Source organism: Eleutherodactylus coqui, chromosome 5 (assembly GCF_035609145.1).
Source record: "Eleutherodactylus coqui strain aEleCoq1 chromosome 5, aEleCoq1.hap1, whole genome shotgun sequence".
Lineage (NCBI taxonomy): Eukaryota > Metazoa > Chordata > Amphibia > Anura > Eleutherodactylidae > Eleutherodactylus > Eleutherodactylus coqui.
Genome location: NC_089841.1, coordinates 259,976,038 through 259,997,321, shown reverse-complemented (window position 1 = coordinate 259,997,321; position 21,284 = coordinate 259,976,038). Strand labels below are relative to the sequence as shown.

At 42.2% G+C, this 21,284-nt stretch overlaps 1 protein-coding gene across 1 annotated transcript in view; it reads left to right on the top strand.

Moving 5' to 3' along the window:
* The first annotated feature begins 5,984 nt into the window (after nucleotides 1-5,984).
* Nucleotides 5,985-21,284, top strand: part of TMEM59L (transmembrane protein 59 like) — a 77,691-nt gene continuing 62,391 nt past the window's right edge. Inside the window, exon 1 of the mRNA XM_066604601.1 lies at nucleotides 5,985-6,205. Within this exon, the coding sequence (XP_066460698.1) occupies nucleotides 6,041-6,205 (165 nt within the window). The 5' untranslated portion in view covers nucleotides 5,985-6,040. The remainder of the gene's footprint in view (nucleotides 6,206-21,284) is intronic.

Below are 21,284 nucleotides of genomic sequence, written 5' to 3'. Positions count from 1 at the left end.
GTGTGGGTTTCAATACATCATGTATTCACCACCCTTTCATGACTTTTTCATAATTTTGTGGAAATACAGACAAATCAGTGTACATGATCTCCCCATACCAACTGAAACATTAGAATGTCATTAACTGTTGTTTCAGTGTGCCAAAACTATTTAGGATTCATGGGTTCTGACACTATAGGTGGAGTGTAATCTAGGCTTTCACCATGTTGCCACTTTGTTGTGCATCAAAGGTTGCTGCCGATGTGAGGGAGGGGGGAATAAATATTGAGTTCAGCCCAGCTTTCCCCTAGTCAATGGCAAGTTGACACAGAAAGCTGGGTGACACTTTACCAATATCATTATACCATATGTCCTCTTCATATTCTCACCCTTTTTATTAGAAGATACTTTTTAGATTTAAATCTGTTTTTATCACGATTTTATGTAGAAGATGGTGAACAGCACAGAAAGTCACAAACTGAGGAAAGAGCAGAGCATCCCAGATGATTGGCTCCAATTATATCCATCAGCCAAATCTATACAAATGTTAGAGAGTAAATAAGATTTTCTTTATTTTTTACTTTGGTGTACTATATACCATTACAACTGCATACATATATTTTTCTGTTCTACATATTTGTTTCTTACATATACATATTTTACATTAGAATAGGGTAAACAATTGAATAAATAGATGAATGCATCTTATTCATAAATATTCAAAAAATTGTAATGTTCCAATAATATTATATAATACAAAGTGGATTAAACCGTATATATATACATAACCCCCATTCACGGATGTTCAAGCACTCAATTCAATGTTATTAAACCACTACAGAATGAATATAAAACTATCAAAATGAACAAAAAATAGATGTATAAATTGAGCAAAAAAAATGTATTCAATTATTTCCCCTATTCTAATATTAGGCTTTTCTGTAGTTATTTATAATTAGAGGTGAGCGAACGTGCTCGGCCCCGCCCCTTTTTCGCCCGAATACCGCGATTTTCGAGTACTTCACTACTCGGGTGAAAAGTACTCGGGTGCGCCGGGGGGCGGGGAGAGGCGTGGCGGCGTGGGGGGTAGCAGCGGGGAACAGGGGGGAGCCCTCTCTCTCTCCCTCTCCCCCCCACTCCCCGCTGCAACCCCCCGCGCCGCCACGGCGCCCCCCCGAATTTTTTCGCCCGAGTACTGAAGTACTCGAAAATCGCGGTATTCGGGTGAAAAAGGGGCGTGGCCGAGCACGTTCGCTCATCTCTATTTATAATGCATTACATGTGTTTTTAGACCTAGTTGAATGTATAATTTTCATCCAGGAGGGCAAGGATCAATATGACCATTTAATACGAAATGGATCAGGAAGGCAAAAGTTAATTATCAGCTGTTTAAGGAAGTAAAGTTTATTGTAACAACAAGGTGACCAAGGTCCTGGTTGGACCCAAACGCGTCCGAATTTTACTCTGATATGTGAGGCACTAATCCAATAAAGGCAAGAAAATTTCACTTTAAATCAGCTTTGTTTTCCTATAGAATATACTCTTTTATTTACCGCTAGAGACTGGGCGGAGGAGCTGTATAGTCTTGTAAGTCTTGCCATGATCAGACTGAATAGTACGGGGAGCGTGGTGGTGAGGAATATTTTTCCTTTTATCTACTTTGTGTGTATAACAGTCTAGCTCGAACCACCCCTCTTACATTATATAGACAATCCGGAAATTAAGGGGTTACTCCCTTATATTTTTTGTGGAATAAGCAACACAGAATTAATGTTGCAGCAATAAGTGCCTATTACCACTTTCATGGATCTTCCTGTGATCCAGAAATTGAAGAAAATTAATCACACTTCAAATTTCCACACACTAAATGGAGAGATAAGAACTTTATATAAACACTTATGAGAAACAGTTCAAATCAGCCTGGGAGAAGTCCTGACTCTAGAGAGATGTCACTAACACTTGCTGAGTTTTTAATGACCAATGATAATAAATGAATTATATTAAATTGTAATATACCAGTGAGGCATCTTTTAGCCTTGTTTCAAATGTCTTTGTATATATACTTCTGCAGTTTAATTAAATAAACAGACAACATCTAATCCCAGCCAATGGTGTGTGTGGTTTGTAAGCTTCCTCAAGCATAAACTAACAAATTTGGATTCCTAAAAACATACGAATTAGCAATCCCATCACATCTGAGTGCCGACCTGCTGATGTTACCTGTACACCTGTATGTCTCCTAAAGGGGTTTACCGCAATCACATTGATTACATTTTGTGCCCTCAAAAGTGGAAAAGTTTAGTTCTATGAGGAAAAACATTCCCAGACGAAGACTGCGGTTCTGACCACCAACTGATTGTTGTCCAAAAGAAGCCACATTTCTGGAACTGCAGAAAAACAGCAGCAACATTAAAGTTTTACTGTCTCAGTACATCTTGCTAATGCAGTAGAGGTAAAGAATCGTTCCTAATTGTTAAATACCTTTAAAAAAGAACTAGACAAACTATGGTAGGAAATTAAAAGCATTACAATAGAATCAGCAAATGAACATATACCATGCAAAAAAGCAACAAGAAAAATGACTTGGCTTTCAGTAGAAAGCATGCATATGGCCGACATGTGGCAAGAAGCAAAAGCTACTAGAAACGGAGGTGATTTCCAGTGGCAAAATTCCTAGTTTCAGCAAAAAGACAAAGAATGGTTTGGGAATGTATGCTGCATGAAATTGAAGGGAAAACGAACAAACGGGACACACCAGAGTGCTCTTATCTCATGTTAAAAAGGCCCCCTCTCCCTTCTCTCCTCCTGTAATGTGTATAAAGGTCTCCATCATGTCCTGCTTTCCCTTCTCTTCTTCTGTAATATATATATAGGTCTCCATCATGTCCTCCTTTCCCTTCTTTCCCCCTGTAACATATATGACAGTTTCCATCATATATCTCCTTTCCCTTCTCTCCTCCTGTAACTTGTATAAAGGTTTCCATCATATCCTCCTCTCCCTTCTCTTCTCCTTTAACATATATAAAGGTTTCCATCATGTCCTTCCTCTCACTTCCCCCCTCTTGTAACATGTATAAACGTTTCCATCATGTCCCTCCTCTTCCTTCTCTACTCCAGTAATATATATATAAACGTTTCCATCATGACACCCTTTTCCTTCTCTCCTCCTGTAAGATATAGAAAGGTTTCCATCATGTCCTCCTCCCTTCTCTACTCCTGTAATACATAAGCGTTTTCATCATGACACCCTTCTACTTCTCTCCTCCTGTAACATATATAAAGGTTTCCATCATGTCCTCATCCTCCCTTCTAACCTCTTGTAACATATATGATGGTTTCCATAATGGAACAATCACAGAAAAATGGCCGTTACTTACTGACTGAGGAGTGCATATAGATGTATCCTCCTCTCACCATGCAGGTAGCTGACTACCAAATGGAGAAGACAATAACACCTGTGCAGGACACCTATATAACAACCACTCACACTGCCTCCTGATAATGAGGGGGGTGGATGCTTGGTGTAAACTCCCACACATAGTGGATACAGGGTGCCAGACCATTCTGATATATGTAGTTCACCATGCAGACCAGCAACCTATTAATGACGCCATTGGCTCCTCCATTTGGTAGTCAGCTACCTGCATGGTGAGAGGAGGATGCATCTATATGCACTCCTCAGTCAGTAAGTAACAGCCATTTTTATGTGATTGTTTTTAATTCTTGATTTCCCCTTCTGTGATGCATTTCCATAATGGAAACAGCAGCACACCAAAACAAGACCACTAGCAGTGGTGGTGCAAAGGTAGAAAGCAGTGCAGGCTTAATCAAGGGTCCAGACTTCAATGGACTCCAATAATGTGATCCATAAATAGATAAAAAAGCAGCACCTCAGAGAAAAGTTTCCACAATATCATTTCAAAAGTAAAAAATACTTCTCTTTATTGAGACATCCAAAGGTAAAAATGGCAGTACACAACGTTTCGGCCAGTGCCTGCTTTCTGCGTTTCTGTCATTTTTACATTCGGATGTCTCAGCAAAGATTAATATTTTTTACTTTTAAAATGATATTGTGAGAACTTTTCTCTGCAGTGCTGCTTCTTATCTATTTATGGTTTCCACCATGCCCCCTCCTACTTCTCTCCTCATGTAACATATATACATGTTTCCATCATGTCCCTCCTATCCCTTCTCTCCTCCTGTAACATATATAAAGATTTCCAGCATGTCCCCCCTCTCCCTTCTCTCCTCTTGTAACATATGTAAAGGTTTCCATCATGTCCCCCCTCCCACTTCTCTCCTCATGTAATATATATATATATATATATATATATATATATATATATATATATATATAAAAGTTTACATCATGTCCTCCTCTCCCTTCTCCCCTCTTGTAACATAAATGAAGGTTTACATCATGTCCTCCTCTCCCTTCTCTCCTCTGATAACATATATAAAAGTTTCCATCATGTCCCTCCTCTCCCTTCTCTCCTCCTGTAACATATATAAGGGTTTCCATCATGTCCCCCCTCCCGTAACATATATAAAGGTTTCCATCATGTCCTCCTCTCCCTTCTCCCATCCTGTAAAATATATAAAGATTTCCATCCTGTCCTCCTCTCCCTTCTCTCCTCCTGTAAAATATATAAAGGTTTCCATCCTGTCCTCCTCTCCCTTCTCTCCTCCTGTAACATATATCAAGGTTTCCATCATGTCCTTCCTCTCCCTTCTCTCCTTCTGTAACATATATAAAGGTTTCCATCATGTCCCTCCTCTCCCTTCTCTACTCCTGTAACATATATAATGGTTTCCATGATGTTCTTCTCTCCTCCTGTAACATATATAAAGGTTTCCATCATGTCCTCCTCTCCCTTCTCTCCTCCTGTAACATATATAAAGGCTTCCATCATGTCCTCCTCTCCCTTCTCTCCTCCTGTAACATATATAAAGGTTTCCATCATGTGCTCCTCCCCCTTCTCTCCTACTGTAACATATATAAAGGTTTCCATCATGTCCCTCTCTCCCTTCTCTACTCCTGTAACATATATAAATGTTTCCATTATGTTTCTCACTCTTCTCTCCTCCATGCTACAAATCAACACAATTTAGTCTTTCCTGATACGTTTTCCACCATTTTTATAGCCCATCTTTGGACTTTTTGTTTTTCATCAATCTCTTTCTGCAGGTGAGGTTTCCAGAACTAAGCACAATATTCCAGATGTGGTCTCACCAGAGCTCTATACAGTGGATCACAATCTCCCTCTTTCTACTGGTTATAAGTCTATACAGCTGAACATCTCGCTTTCTTACTTGTGAATCTATCAGAGGTCAAAGCCCATAAATCCTTCTCTTCTGAAGTCCTGGATAACACAGAATATCTGATAAAATGAGTCTGAGGATTACTTCTCCCCCAGTGCATTATTTTCCATTTACAAACACTGAACTGCAGTTTCCATAGTTTTTACCATTTATCCAATAAATATTTCTCCATGTTCAAGACTTTGCTAGGTATAAGTGGTGTCTGTCCAAGAGTCCCAAATATCTTACAATCATATACCTATCAGGTCACATTGAATTCTGGTATATTAATTTTACTGTGTGTAGATATATATAACTAATAATTATAACTAAAGATGTTGCATTTCAATCTCTTTCATAAAATAAAGGGGTAGAGAAGCAAACAATGAACTTCTGAGAAATTGTACAATTCTGAAATTAAATAGTAATGTTGGAAATGTTTCTAATGCCTTGACCAGCAGGAACATCTGGCAGGGAAAGGGTTAACAGGCAAGGAGTAACTGGTAATTTTTCTTAGCTGTTGAATGGTGAGTACACTGCAGATATAACTACTAGAGCTTTGTACAAGGACAAGTGATACACACATGTACAGCATTCACTCCATCGCCCACTGGAGCAGTGTCTACCCCTCCTTCTCTCTCCCAGAGTCCTTTGCACTATACAAATGACGTCAGAGCAGTTCTGACATTGTACAGTACTGTTCCTCTGTGTATCTCTCTGACTGAGCATCTGCTCCTGGATCCTATATAAACCCTGCAGAATGGGAGCCCCCGAACATTGGAGCTGTGACCTCAGCCTTCTGCTATCACTCATAGTTATAGTGTCTGCAGTCAGTGCAGGGGATCCTTTTGACACCCAGCTAGGAGATATCACCTCCTGCAGCCAGCAGTGTCAGCTCACCTTCAAGCTCAAGAGCTCCTCACAAGTAAGTGTGCTGGTACACCATGCATTCTATCTATCTATCTATATATATATATCATATTATATCATATCATATCTTTCTGTCCTTCTATCCAGTATATTATATAACAGCTCTTATGAATTATGTAAAGAGAATGAAATGTGCTTATGTATTCAGTAAGAGTCATCCATACTGCTGGTATCCATCCTTTCTACATTTCTAAATCCTCCTCCCATGCAGTGAGATTTAACCATTTCCATGCCATTTATAATTAAGATGGTGATCACTGACGTGACTGTTTTCCATGTACTAAGCAGGTGCGCTGCTTTTCCGACCTCTCTGCCGTACAGGTTGAGACATTTGTTACATGCCTGTCATTTCTGCTACATGTGAATGTCACAGCTGCTGTGGAATATTAGTTGTACGTAGAGTACATTGTATCTATACAGCAGTGGGGGAGATAGATGTAGCACCTTTTTTATAGGAGTGACTACATAACAATATAAACATAAGATGCTTGGAGTGACATAAAGCTATATAGTTTATAGTAATGCAGATAAGAACTAATGACTTCAGGATAAACAATATCCTATGAAAGAAACCAATGTACAGAATACGAGCTCTCATATGGTTGCAGTGGTTGCAGCCAATGTACATGACTATAGGACTATGGCCTAGGGCATGAAAGCCTTCTAGTTTCTGCAGCCGTTGTACATGACTGTGGGGCTTCAGCCACCCTCATAGTTCCTGCAGCCACTGTACATAACCATGGGGCTACATCTGCCTTGGGCCAAGAGAACCTCATAGTTCCTGCAGCCATTGTAAATGACCATGGGGCTACATCTGGCCTGGACCATGAGAACCGCATGGTTTCTGCAGCCGTTGTACATGACTGTGGCGCTACAACCAGCCTGGGCCATGAGAGCCTCATAGTTCCTGCAACCATTGTACATGACCATGGGGCTACAGATGGCTTGGGCCCTGAGAACCTCATAGTTTCTGCAGCCATTGTACATGACGGTGGGGTTTCATCTGGCCTGGGCCCTGAGAACCTCATGGTTTCTTCTACCACTGTGCATGACTATTTGGCTATGTCTGGCCTGGTCCACGAGAACTTCCTAGCTTCTGCAGTCATTGTACATAACTGTGGGGCTACAGCAGTCCTGAGCCACGAGAATGGCTTGTATTTCTGCAGTCATTTTGCCTTGGAATATCATCCTCCTTTACATGTAGATGGTTCAGTGATAAAGCCGAGATACTTGCTGACAGTATTTTCTCTGTATGTCTTAGGTTTGTTACATAATGACTTGGAAGGCTTTATTAATGTATTGGTAGGTAAGAATGCTGGCAACAAGGTGCAAAGTGTTTATTCATACAGTGAGTTAAATCTGTCTTGCGCATTATTGCTCATTATTAGAGATGAATGAACATACTCGTTTCGAGTAATTACTCGATCGAGCACCGCGATTTTCGAGTACTCCTGTATTCGGGTGAAAAGATTCGGGGGGCGCCGGGGGGCAGGGGGAGGCGTGGGGGAGCGGGGAGTAGCAGCGGGGAACAGGGGGGAGTCCTCTCTCTCCCTCTCCCCCCCCACTCCCCGCTGCAACCCCCCACTCCCCCACGGCACCCCCCGAATCTTTTCGCCCAAGTACGGAAGTACTCGAAAATCGTGGCGCTCGGGCGGAAAAGGGGCGTGGCCGAGTAGGTTCGCTCATCTCTACTCATTATGGTGATACAAATAATCTGTGAGCCTCTAATAGAGATCTCGTGGCTTTACTGTATGCTGCATATTCACATCAGCCTAGATCCCACTCAGGTCACATTTACACGCAGTTTTGCCAACTCATGCAAGTATTTTCAGGTCTCTGTGTACAGGACATACAACACATCTTAGCTACCATTTTTTTTCATAGCAGCAATTTATCAAAGTAATAACTGAAGCAACTGTACATTAAGTCTTCATTAACAATTTTCATACTTTCTCACGGTTGTTGGTCTACGGCTTGCATGCAGAGCTATGTGTCTCAATGGTAACAGACTATAAACTAAGCTTCTGTAGTTTATAACCTCCAGTCATACTCTCCTTTCTGTCCCTTACAGGTTTTGTTGTCTGTTACAAAGAAGGGCACGCGGCCTGGGAAATTTAAAATCTCTCTGGCTCCCGCCTAGCATGTGTAGCCCAGAGCAGAGACATATCACCGGGAGCCGTTGTGTGCGGTTCCTGGTCATGTGATTGCTGCTATCGAATGGATAACCTCGATCATATAAAGTAAAAATCAAGTTTAAAAAAAGAAAAAAAGTTTAAGTTTCATCTCCCCTCACGGATCATATTCCGTGAGGGGAGATAAAATTCCGTACCTAAGGCCCCTGGATTTATCCGCCAAAATAGCGGACGCATGTGTAAAAGCAGCGAATTGCCAGGGTACTCTAACCCCTTAATGACGTGGCCATCTTTTTTTTTTTTTTTCTCTTTTTTACATTTTGGTTTTTCCTCCCCCTTTAAAAAAATTCGTAACTCCTTTATTTATCCATCAACGTCGCTGTATGAGGGCTTGTTTTTTGCAGGACAAGTTGTAGTTTTCAATGGTGCTTTTTAAAGTACCATAGAATTTTTTAAAAGTTTTTCAGGACATTACAAGTGCAGTAAAATGAAGGGGAAAAAAACGACATTCCGCCATCTTTCAAAGCGTCTTGTTTCTACTGCACACAAACAACAAAAACGACATGATAACTTTATTCTATGGGTCAGTACGATTGCTATGATACCAAACTTGTATAGTTTTTTTTTTTACTGTACTACTGTGGGTTTTTTTTCAAAGACATTTTTTTCAATTATTTTCTGCGGTCATCTTGTGCACGCAATAACTTTTTTATTTTTCCGTCGACGTAGTTGAGCGAGGGCTCATTTTTTGCGAGATGTCCTGTAGTTTCCGTTAGTACCAATTTGAAATATATAAGACTTTTTGATTGCTTTTTATTACATTTTTTTTCTGGGAGCTGGGGTGACAAAGTACATTTCTGGCTTTCATTTTTTCTCAGACGACCTTCACCGTGCGGGGTAAATAATGTACTACTTTGATACATCGGACTTTTATGGATGTGGCGATACTAAATATTTATTTTTATTTTATGATTTAGATCTTTTAATTATAGATATGGCAAAAGAGGGGTGATTTTAACTTTTACTTTTTTTTGCAATTGAAAAAACTTTTTTGATCTTTTGTTTACTTTTCTTTGATCACTCCTGCAGTATGATGTAATGTTGTAATGCTACAGCATTACGTCATACTGCAAATTAACAGGCAGCCTATCAAGCCACCCCACGGGGACGGCTTGATAGGCAGTCGCCTAAGACAGCCCTGGGGCCTTTCAGAAGGCCACCGGCTGCCATGACACCTGCATGGCTCCCCCGATCTCCCCGGGGGTGGCGTACGGGACCCCCGAAGATCGTTTAGGGGATTTAAGTGCTGCTGTCAGAATTGACAGCGGCTTTTTAAGGGTTTATAGCTGGAATCGGCCGCACGGCTGATTGCAGCTACTGCCCACGGGTGTCAGCTGTAATAAACAGCTGACGCCCGTGCTGTATGAAGAGAGGTCTTCAAATATACCCCGAAGCTCCAGGACGTAAATATATGTCCTAGAGTAGGAAGGGGCTAATATCTCCCTGCTCCTGGCTTCCATATGTAGCCAAGAGTCTGGAGATTTCACGGGGGGCTGCGGTACGTGTTCCCGGGTCCTGTGATCGAGATTTTTGCAATGGAAAACGGCGATCACGTAAAAGTAAAAAAAAAGTTAAAATTTTACCTCCCCTCATAGATCTCACCCATGAGGGGAAGTGAAATTACTTACCTAAGGCCTCCAGCGATGTTGCTTAATGGGAACTTTATCCACGGACCATTCCCCAACTTCGGTGCATGCACCCATCTGCACAATGGCGGACACAAGGGCAGAAGCTGGGGAGGGCTCGGGAAATTTAAATTCTCCTCAGCCGAGAGCCTAGAACACTGACTGAGGGCCTAGTCACGTGATTGCCGCTATCCAATGGATAATGGCGATTAAGTAAAAGTTAAAACACGGTTGAAGTTTAATAATCCTTTCGGTTTGAGCCCCGTTGTGCATATGGACACAAGATTAGGGCCACAATGGGTATGTTTCTGAACACAGGACAAACAGGGGGATGCATTTTGGGGTGCAAGTCTTAATTCATATGTGTGCTGTTCAAAAAATACTTTTTAAAATATCGTAATTGCCAAAAAAAAAGAAAATCATAATTTTTTCCTTCTGCTTTGCTTAGATTCATTCAAAAACTGTGGGATCAAAATACGCCATACACCCATAGATTAATTCATTAAGGGGTCTAGTTTTCAAAATGGGGTCATTTGTGGGGGTCCTCCGTCATTTTGGCTGCTCAAGGGCTCTACAAGTGTGCTATGGGGCCTAAAACACCTTCAAGCAAAATCTCTGTTCTCAAAGCCACCAGCTGCTCCTTTTAGTTTGGGCCCCATCGTGCATAGAGAGACAAGATTAGGGCCACAATGGGTATGTTTCTGAACATGGGTCAAAACAGGGGGATCCATTTTGGGTGCAAATCCTCATTATCATGTGCATTACAGAAAAAAATCCTTTCTTTTAAATGACATATTGTCACGTCCGTGCAGCACAAGAGCCCCACGCTCTTGTGCAGCACCACACTCGACAGTATCTCCCCTCTGAGGAGGTGCCTCTGAACCCTTAGGGCCTGGTTTACCAGGATTCCTTTTAAGAAATCTTTTAACTAAGTGGTGTGCGTTGACCTCAACCGCTGCAACTCACATCCTTTCCTCAGGACCGTACCCTTGCCAATGCACCAGATACTGCAGCGAGTTCCTCGTATTGCAGATCCCAAACACTGGCGAAGGAGTTGATGACCAAAGTCCGGGATTCACCATCTTTTTCGGTAAAGACTTGTAGAACACATCGGTGATCTTTAGTAATCTAGGAATCTCCAATCTAAAGGAAACCTGGTTAATGCTCTCAGTGATCTTAAAAGGACCAATAAAACATGGACTCAGCTTAAAAGATGGTTGTTTAAGCTTGATGTTCCTTGTAGACTACCAGACCAAATGACCCACCTGAAAACTAACGCCCTCTGACTGACTGACTGTTCACCATTTTGTTATAGCGTCTCACCGATCTATTAAGATTTCTCTGCACTTTCTCCACAACTGCCTCAAAACTGGCTGAGAATTCATTCTCTTGAGGCACCTCCGACATGAATTTAGCAAATGAACCAAAACATGTATGGAACTTATAATTGCAAAAAAAGAGATGTGCCTGTACACTCTGAAGATCTGTTCAGTGCAAATACTGCTAGGGGTAAATACCCCGCCCAGCATTCTTGATTCTTCTAAACAAAGCATCGCAGGTTCTTTTTGAGACTCTGGTTACACCTCTCCATCTGACCATTTTTTCGGCCGCTTACCATCCTGAGAGAAGACAGCTGTATACATAGTAACATAGTAACATAGTTCGTAAGGCTGAATGAAGACAATGTCCATCTAGTCCAGCCTGTCTAGCCTCCTGTTTTGTTGATCCAGAGGAAGGCAAAAAACCCCAAGAGCAGAAGCCAATAGCCCTTTTGGGGAAAAAAATTCCTTCCCGACTCCCTAATGGCAATCAGACTGTTCCCTGGATCAACCCCTAATAGTTCCTACCTGCCTATATACCCGGATTAACGAATAGTCTTAGATTTATAGCTTAAAATATCCTTCCTCTCCAGAAAGACATCTAGTCCTCTTTCAAACTCCTCTAAGGATTTTGCCATCACTACGTCCTCAGGCAGAGAGTTCCACAGTCTAGCTGCTCTAACAGTAAAGAATCCCTTTCTATGTTGGTGATGAAACCTGCTTTCCTCTAAACGTAGCGGATGCCCTCTTGTTACCGTTGCAGTCCTGGGTATAAACAGATCCTGGGAGAGATCCTTGTATTGACCCTACTTATAATTATACATGGTTATTTGGTCACCTCTTAACCTTCTTTTTTCTAAAGTAAATAGTCCCAATTTGGATAGCCTCTCTGGGTATTCCAGTCCCGTCATTCCATGTATTAGTTTAGTTGCCCTTCTTTGAACCCCCTCCAATACCATAACATCTTTCCTGAGCACCGGTGACCAGAACTGTACGCAGTATTCCATGTGAGGCCTGACAAGTGCCTTATATAGTGGAAGGATAATGTTCTCGTCCTTCGCCCCTATACCTCTTTTAATGCATCCCAAAACTTTATTTGCCTTTGCAGCAGCTGATTGGCATTGGTTACTCCAGTTTAGTCTATAGTCCACTAGTACCCCCAGGTCTTTTTCCATATCACTTTTCACTAGCGGTACCCCATTAAGTGAATATTGGTAACAACCAATCTTGCTGCCCATGTGCATAACCTTACATTTATCAAAATTGAACTTCATTTGCCATTTTTCTGCCCAAGCCCCTAGCTTATTTAGGTCTGTTTGTAGCCGCACATTGTCCTCCATTGCATTAATTATTTTGTATAATTTTGTGTCATCTGCAAATATTGAAATTTTGCTGTGCAGTCCCTCTATCAGGTTGTTGATAAATATATTGAACAGAATGGGGCCCAATACTGAACCTTGTGGCACCCCACTAGTATACATAACTGGCAATGCACAAAATGACAGAACCCAGATACAAACTGAACCCTTCAATCAGAGAGAATATTAGACGGTACCCCGTGTAACCTAACAACATGAGCTATGAACAACTTAGTGTTGCGTCCTCTGGACGTGCAACCTCAATAACATAAATCAAAGGCACAACTGTGCAAAAGGAAACAAAAACTAAAAGGGAATGCTCTCCCTATCGTCCCCTAACCCGGGAGGGGCCCTACCTGCTCTGCAGACCGACTGCGCTGATAAGTGCAAGCCTGCACTCGAACCTGGGCCACTGACCAGTCCCTTACTGGGGGCCCTAGCACAGAACAAAAGGAGAAACAAAACCAAACCAAACAGTAAAGAACTTAGCTTCAAATGAAGAGCTTCCACCACTCTGTGTTGCTCTGACGCTGTCCAACATAGGACTGAACTGAATCATTGACCAGCACAGGAGTAACAGCACTGCTTAAATAGGAGCAGAGCTACTTAGCACCAGGTGCTGACTGACATTAATCTTGCAACCACCACACCTCTCAGCTCCAGGAGAGGTAGGAATGCTGCTAAACCCTGGTCTGGCCTGAAAGCAAGGTGGAAACCTCAGAACGGCTACAACAGTACCTCCCCTTCTAGGACGGGCCCCAGGACCCTTAAGATCAGGACGACCAGGGTTTGATCTGTGAAATTTTTTGACTCGACGGGAGTCCAAAATGTGACTTATTACCAGCTGCTCCTCCCCATCTGCTAGCACAGGAGCCGGGGGTGGAGGGTCATTCCCAGGATTGATGAATCTTTTGAGCAGAGATTTGGGGAAAACATTGTTAATTTTCATCGCCCTGGGAATTTCTAACCGGAAGGCCACCGCGTTAATCTTCTCAATTATTTTAAATGGACTGATAAACCGCGGGCCAATTTAGCAGATGGTAGTTTGAGTTTTATATTTCTGGTAGACAACCAAACCAAGTCTCCAACACGGAATTCCGCCCCCTCTGGGCGGTGACTGTTAGCAACTCGCTTTCTCCGCTGAACTGCTCGCCGTAACTCTCTCTGGACCTCGGCCATAATAGGCCCAGACGAATCCGGCTGCCCCAGTGCCGGAGCCGTAGCAACACACTTCTTCAATTTCTGAACCCTCTCAGGATCCATCTTAAAACCCTCTTGGGTATAAGCTTTGAGCGTCAGTCTCTCAGGAGGGGGTATGCGGCTCCTGGGGAACTCGTAGTTAGGGAGAAGTTTAATAGCACAATCTCCCTGTCTGTGTGGTGGAAATTTGTCTGCCCCCACTGGGGGAAGCCCCTCAGAGAGGTCGGCGATGACCTCTGGCAGCTCTTCTGTCTGAGTAGAAGCTATATCAACAGAAACACAACCGGACAGACAACCAGGGCTCCATTCAACAATGTCCCCCTTCTCCCAGTCTACTACCGGGTTGTGTAGACGTAGCCAAGGCAGCCCCAAGACTACTTGCGAAGGGAGGGATTCTATGACATATAATGTTATAATCTCCCTGTGGAACAGCCCAATTTTTAAACGGACGTTAGGCACACAAAACCTCAGACTTCGCTGCGATAGTGGAGCAGCATCAATGGCGGATACGGGAATGGGAAACTCCAGAGCCTTCATCTCTAAGCCTAAACGTCTGACCGTCTCCCGATGTATTAAATTAATACGAGCTCCACAATCCAGAAGGACTCTTATGGGGCTGCCCACACTATCAGATAGGATCTCAGCAGGAAGCACCAGTCTGGAGGGTGATATCCAGGCAATTTGATGGCCTAGAGGGGCCCCCTCAGTAATCTCCCGGTCATCAAGTCCTGACTGGCAATGATGACGGGGACAACACTGAGCCATGCGACCAATGCGGTTACAGGAAAAGCATCGACCTTTACACTGTACTTTGTTCCCATTCCTAGCCCTGGCAGCCAGAGACCCCAACTGCATGGGCTCCTCCACATCTGCTGATAAGAAGCCAGAATCTATGGAGAGTTCCTGATGTTTCTCCCTGATCTGTCTCCCAGCTTTGATAGCCAGAGACATGGCCTCATCAAGACTGCGGGGTACTGGATAACCTACCAGTATATTCTTGATTTTATTGGATAGACCCCAACGGAACTGGCTCTTTAAAGCAGGGTCATTCCCCTGGGTTTCTGCTGCCCAACGTCGAAACCCAGCACAATAATCTTCGACAGAGGAATCTCCCTGTCGTAAACGTCTGATATTCCCTTCAGCCACCAATATCTTGTCTGGGTCGTCATAGATTAGACCCAATGCAGCAAAAAAGTCATCCACAGACTCCAAGGCCTCAGATGTTGGGGGTAATGAAAAAGCCCGTGCCTGTGGCGCCCCCTGCAGTCTGGACATGACAATGCTCACCTTCTGGGCGTCGTCCCCTGAAGACACTGGACGCAGTCTAAAGTAGAGCTTACAGGCATCCCGAAAGGATCCGAATTTCTGCCTATCACCAGAAAAACAGTCAGGTAGCTCAATTTTTGGTTCCTTGCTGAGAACCTGCAGCGCAGTTTGTCACTGTTTTATCTCAGCGAGCTCAGCAGCCAGCGTGCCAAGCTGGTGTGACAAAATCTCAAGGGGATTCATAGTAACAGCACAGAATCTCCCTGAGTAGGTAAGGGCTGGTCAATCTGTTGCATCCTCTGGACGTGCAACCTCAATAACATAAATCAAAGGCACAACTGTGCAAAAGGAAACAAAAACTAAAGGGGAATGCTCTCCCTATCGTCCCCTAACCCGGGAGGGGGCCCTGCCTGCTCGGCAGACCGACCGCGCTGATAAGTGGGAGCCTGCACTCGAACCTGGGCCACTGACCAGTCCCTCACTGGGGGCCCTAGCACAGAACAAAAGGAGAAGCAAAACCAAACCAAACAGCAAAGAACTTAGCTTCAAATGAAAAGCTTCCACCACTCTGTGTTACTCCGACGCTGTCCAACATAGGACTGAAGTGAATCATTGACCAGCACAGGAGTAACAGTTATTATTGCTTAAATAGGAGCAGAGCTACTTAGCACCAGGTGCTGACTGACATTAATCTTGCAACCACCACACCTCTCAGCTCCAGGAGAGGTAGGAATGCTGCTAAACCCTGGTCTAGCCTGAAAGCAAGGTGGAAACCTCAGAACGGCTGCAACACTTAGCTAATTTCTTAGCATTAGGTAGACCAGGCAAAGCAACAAAATGGCACATCTTGCTGAAGCGATCAGATAACCATGTTTTCCTCAAAAAATGGTAAGTCAGTGATGAAATCCAATGACAGGTCTGTCCAGGATCTCTCCGGTACTAGTAGAGGCAGCAACTTCCCGACAGGGAGATGCCGAGGCAATTTGGCTCTAGCACAGACCTCACATGCAGAAAAAGAAAAGAAAAAACATCACGTCACAAAGACAGACACCAAAAAACTCTACTTATCAACTTACGAGTATTGTTGTAATGTAATAAATAACAGCTGCATCTCACAACCAGCAGCACATGCTCTGCTGCACAATCAATCCAAAAATAATAGGTCAGCACACAAAGCTTCCATAAAAAAAACTTTTCTATATTTTATTCATTACAATTAAAAAGATGTTACAGTACAATAAAGATGAGTCTCCAATGTGTAGCAGACAGGCGGAAGGAGGGCATACAACATATCAAAATTATAGAATTAAATATATGCTCAAAAAGTGCATGTATGCAAAATTATATTGTATATTAAAAAAAGGTTTACAAATGTTTAAGTGGGTTGAACTGGAAAATAACAGAATCACACCATTTTTTTTGTGGGGGGATTATTTTTACAGTTCTTCCATGACAAAGAGAGAAACAGGACTTTCAAGCACACAAACGCAAGAGGACCTCTGATTGGACACCCCCTTCTGGCCACAACCCCACTTTGGACAAATATATACTCCTTTAGACATGAGGTGCAATCTACTATATTGGACAAGCAGGAAAGGGAAGCATTCAATATCAATATGCAGCAAAGGGCCTATCTATGCACTTAAGAGCAACAAGGAGATTACCATTAAGCCTGCAGATAAGGTTGGTGCTATAGTCGTCATGAACACATCAGACTACAAGAAAGAAGCAGACAGACACCAGATACTAGACCAAACTGGATCAAGACCCGACTCAAAAATATTTGAGGGAATTGAGAAGGGTCATCAGAAGCCTGTCTGTGGGCTCCACAAAACTTCTGGACTTGATACCGGAGAACCCCAGGGTTGTAACATTCTACATGCTTCCAAAACTACACAAAGCTGGCAACCCAGGAAGGCCAATTATATCATTGAAGGAATCTCTGGATGGGTAGAAGGTGTCCTCAAACCAATGGTGAGAAATACAACCAGCTTCTTGCAAGACACCACAGACCTACTGAACAAACTATCAACCATAGGTCACCTCCCCGATGGCGCCACCATGGATGTGGAATCCTTGCATTCCAACATCACACGTGAAGATGGACTGACTGCCTTCCAGGCACATCTTGAGACCAATGGGGTTGTCTCTGAATCCGTGTTACAACTCACAAGATTCATCTTCAAACACAATTATTTCTCCTTTGGCAGATAGATATTCCTGCAACGCACTGGAACCACCATGGGCAGCAAAATGGCACTGCAATATGCCAACCTTTTCATGGCAAAACTGGAGAGTGACTTTCTGCCTTCCTGCTCCAGTAAACCACTGGCCTACTTCCGCTACATTAATGACATCATAATCATCTGGACAAACACCGAACACTAACTAATAAAATTCCATGAGAGATTCAATGCATTCCACCCCACCATAAACCTAACATTAGGCTACTCATATACCGAAATCAACTTTTTGGACACCACCATAAAAATTTCAGACAACTCAATGCAGACATCCCTATACCGAAAACCGATGGATCGGCCCACATACCTCAGATGGGACAGCTTCCACCCTAAACACATCACAAAGCCCACCGTTTACAGCCAGGCCATCAGATACAATCGGTTCTGCTCCAACCCAACAGATAGAGAGGAACATCTATACCATCTTAAAAGGACATTTTTAAAATCATGGCTACCATCCTACCTCAATTGATGACCAAATCACCAGAGCTACCAGGATACCCAGGAATCAACTACTCCGATACACAGAGAAGGAAAGAAACAATTGTGTATCTCTAGTAGTGACTGTTAGTGCAAACCAATATTTGCTATACGATATGCAATTTGGGGTCCAAATTAAATTGTTTAGAGGTAAGGTGAGGTTATTCTCCTGCTCAAATCACACAGCAGAAGATGTGATTAATCTGTTTATTTGAGTGACAAGCAACCCTTTTATAGGGTCACATGTTCAATTACAGTAATTCCAATCTATTATAATTCATTTGTTACCATTGGTCAAAGAACATAAACAATATATACAAGATAAAGGATTTAACATCTAAAATGCCAGCCAAACACAAGCACGTGCAGAGTTGACTATACATGATTAACTTCTTGGAACAGTATATGTAAACAATAAGATAAACATAGAATGTTTATGAACATATGTGAACATGTCAGTTTGACCAGCCGGCCATTCTAAAGGCCACAGTAGCTATCTTGATTTACTCAAGGTTTATTAAAGAACCATTTAATATCCATAAATCCTTTAAAAAAGAACAAATGAATACAGTAAAAAGAGACACAGAAGATGGCTACAGGCTTACAAAATAGCTATGCATACGATAGAACATGGAGTCATATCCATTTCACTAACATGACCTACAATCCGCAGCTAGAGGTACTAAGCAAAACCGCAAAGAAACTCCACCATACTCTACACAAGGATGACCATCTGACCCAACCCTCGCCCCCCCATCCCCCCACCCCCAACAGTAATTTAGGGACCATAACACTTTTACTCCCTTATCAATGTCTAGTTAAAAATGTTTGTGTTTCTGTTGCAGTATTCCTTTAAGAGCAAACCAATCACATCCATGTGCCTCTGTTCCTTGTCAGAAGTATGTGTGTATAAATATGCATGCCTCTTCGGATCTATTTCATTTAAGCCTGAAGAAGAACCCTGCATTCGTTCGGAAGCTCACATTAACATCATGTATTTTTGTTAACCATTAAAAGGTATCATATCTACAAAATTACATGGTTTCCCTTGCTTGCAAATTTCGCTGTACTGGCTAACACCGTACAAAATCTTTTTTTTCATTGTTTTTATCATAAGGCAGCATACTCTGAGCATGGACTTTTTTGCTATAGAACTTCAAAAAACATCAGAAAAAAAACTGTATAAGATGTCACAAAATAAAAATTCCACTATAAATCATATTTTAAAAAAGCCTTAAGAACTTTTTAAACTGTCACTTTTTATGCTACAAAAATACTACAAAAGAACTATGTGTGAAAGAGTCCTAACACAGACTTTGCAGGACTTTCCAAATTGTTTAGGCCTGAAGAGCAATAGTCCAATCAAAATGGCAAATGACAATCATTTTGGCTGAGATGGGCTGTGGTACACTGAAGTTTGACCCTTTTGTACTAAATGAAGGAAAATGTATAACTTAATGAATTGTCATGTATTTACTCGCTTTGTGTAAAAAAAAGTGTGTTGAGCCTAGAGGATGTTTCTTGTCGAAACTAGGTTGGATTCACTTTTCACAACCTTTTCTTTGTAGCATGTCTGAGAGTGGGAAAATATTTAGAGAAACTAGGACATACGCTTTAATTAATTTAATGCTTTAATTTTTTTTTATTTAATGACCTCTGGGAACCTTCTCTCTCAACATGAAGATGAAGAACAGATTCCCGCTGGGTGGTCAAGTAGAGTAATGAGGATGAACAGCAGGAGATGCTGTTTGAATTCTGTTCTTTAGGCTTTAAGCCTGCTGAGATAGAAGTGTAAAAGATAACAAGAAAGGTAATGCATTATAAGCACTCGGAATAACATGCTACATTGCATTACTTCCATTAATGGTTTAATTGCAGGGGATGTTGTGCTTGTTAAGGCTTCACAGCATCAGCAGGTATCAGTTTCCAACTGCCTATCTATTATTTGCCAGCTCAGTTTTTCATGTTTGCGGTTTCTTTTTGTGCTATTTTATTGTTTCAGAGATTGAAATTTTTTTATTAGTTTCCTAATATCATAGATTGTGTAGTTCAGCCTCTATAATGAATAAAGTATCTTACAGTAAGTCTTCAGCCCCAAGCATTTTCTTAGGCCTCAGTTCTGCATGCCTTGGGGCTCATCACATCAGTAATATAACATCTACAGAATCCTGCAGGTAAATAATGCATCTCTGTGTGCCTCCAGTTTTGTGCAGATGCTCATGCAGGTAATTTCATATGGATTCCATGAGACTGCTTTTTCAAATGGCCGTAGGCGCAAGTACGCTTGGCGGCATAGAGTGCAGTTGCGCCTGAACGAGGGGAATCCCTTCTCGTCTGCACCAGAGTGCAGGAGTTTGAAAATAACAGCAGGAAGACAGGTGCTGCCCGATGATTCCCGCATGTAGTTAAACTAGGTGGTGGGAAAAGAGGAGGTGAAAACGAAACCACAGAAATCCCATAGAGATCAGTGGTTTTGTTTTGTCCCGTTATACAGCTGTGGTTATCACCGGGTAGAAAACCATGCTTGTCTGAATCTATCCAAATTACAAGAGAAATGACCAGGAACTGGCTGAAAAGTTTTAGGTGAGCGGAACTGTAGTGCCCTAGAGTTGGGGTCCTACAGCATTGTTATAGCCACTTGCTGTAATTGTGTGTGTATATAACTTTAAAGGTGTAAAATGTGTGTATATCTCTTTAATTGTGTTATTAGATGTCTCTATGCTACCTAACCCTGCATGAGTTTGCAGAATACACTCTAAGCTGCTCACTCACTAGTCAGTCACCCCTAGGTAGATCAGGGATTGGATATGTAGATTTTCCTTAGCTCAGGATTGATGGGGACTTAGAGTATAAAAGGTAGAGAGTAGGCAGAGTTAACCAGTCTAGTCCTGGAGATAGCTGAGAGAAGACAGTCCAGAGAAAGAGACCGGGGAGAAACGAGGCAAACAGCTTTACAAAATCGTCTAAGAGAGTCTAGTTCAGAGGAAACAGAGATAGAGTGTCTGTCCCTCTCTCTCTCTCTCTCTCTTGCGTTTTTTTAATGCTGCGATATCACTGCGTTTTTTTAACGAGATTGTCACTGGGACTTTCTAATGTTACAAACACATAATAAGTTGGTGCTTTGCAATTTTTGTGCAATGCGTTTTTAACATTGGAAAGTCCTGTTGACAATCGTGTTACAGAACCGCAGCGATATCGTGTGCAAAAAAAATGTGCAAGAAAAACACAAGTGGGTGTTCACCTTTAAATTGTTTTCTTTATCTAAGTCTGCTTCCTGGAGTGTTTTACACAACTGCACCATCTGCACTGAGGCACCACATGTCACTGCAGGAGTACAAGGACTACTATCCCCATTATTGTCTATTTTCTCCAATTTTTAATATTTATTATT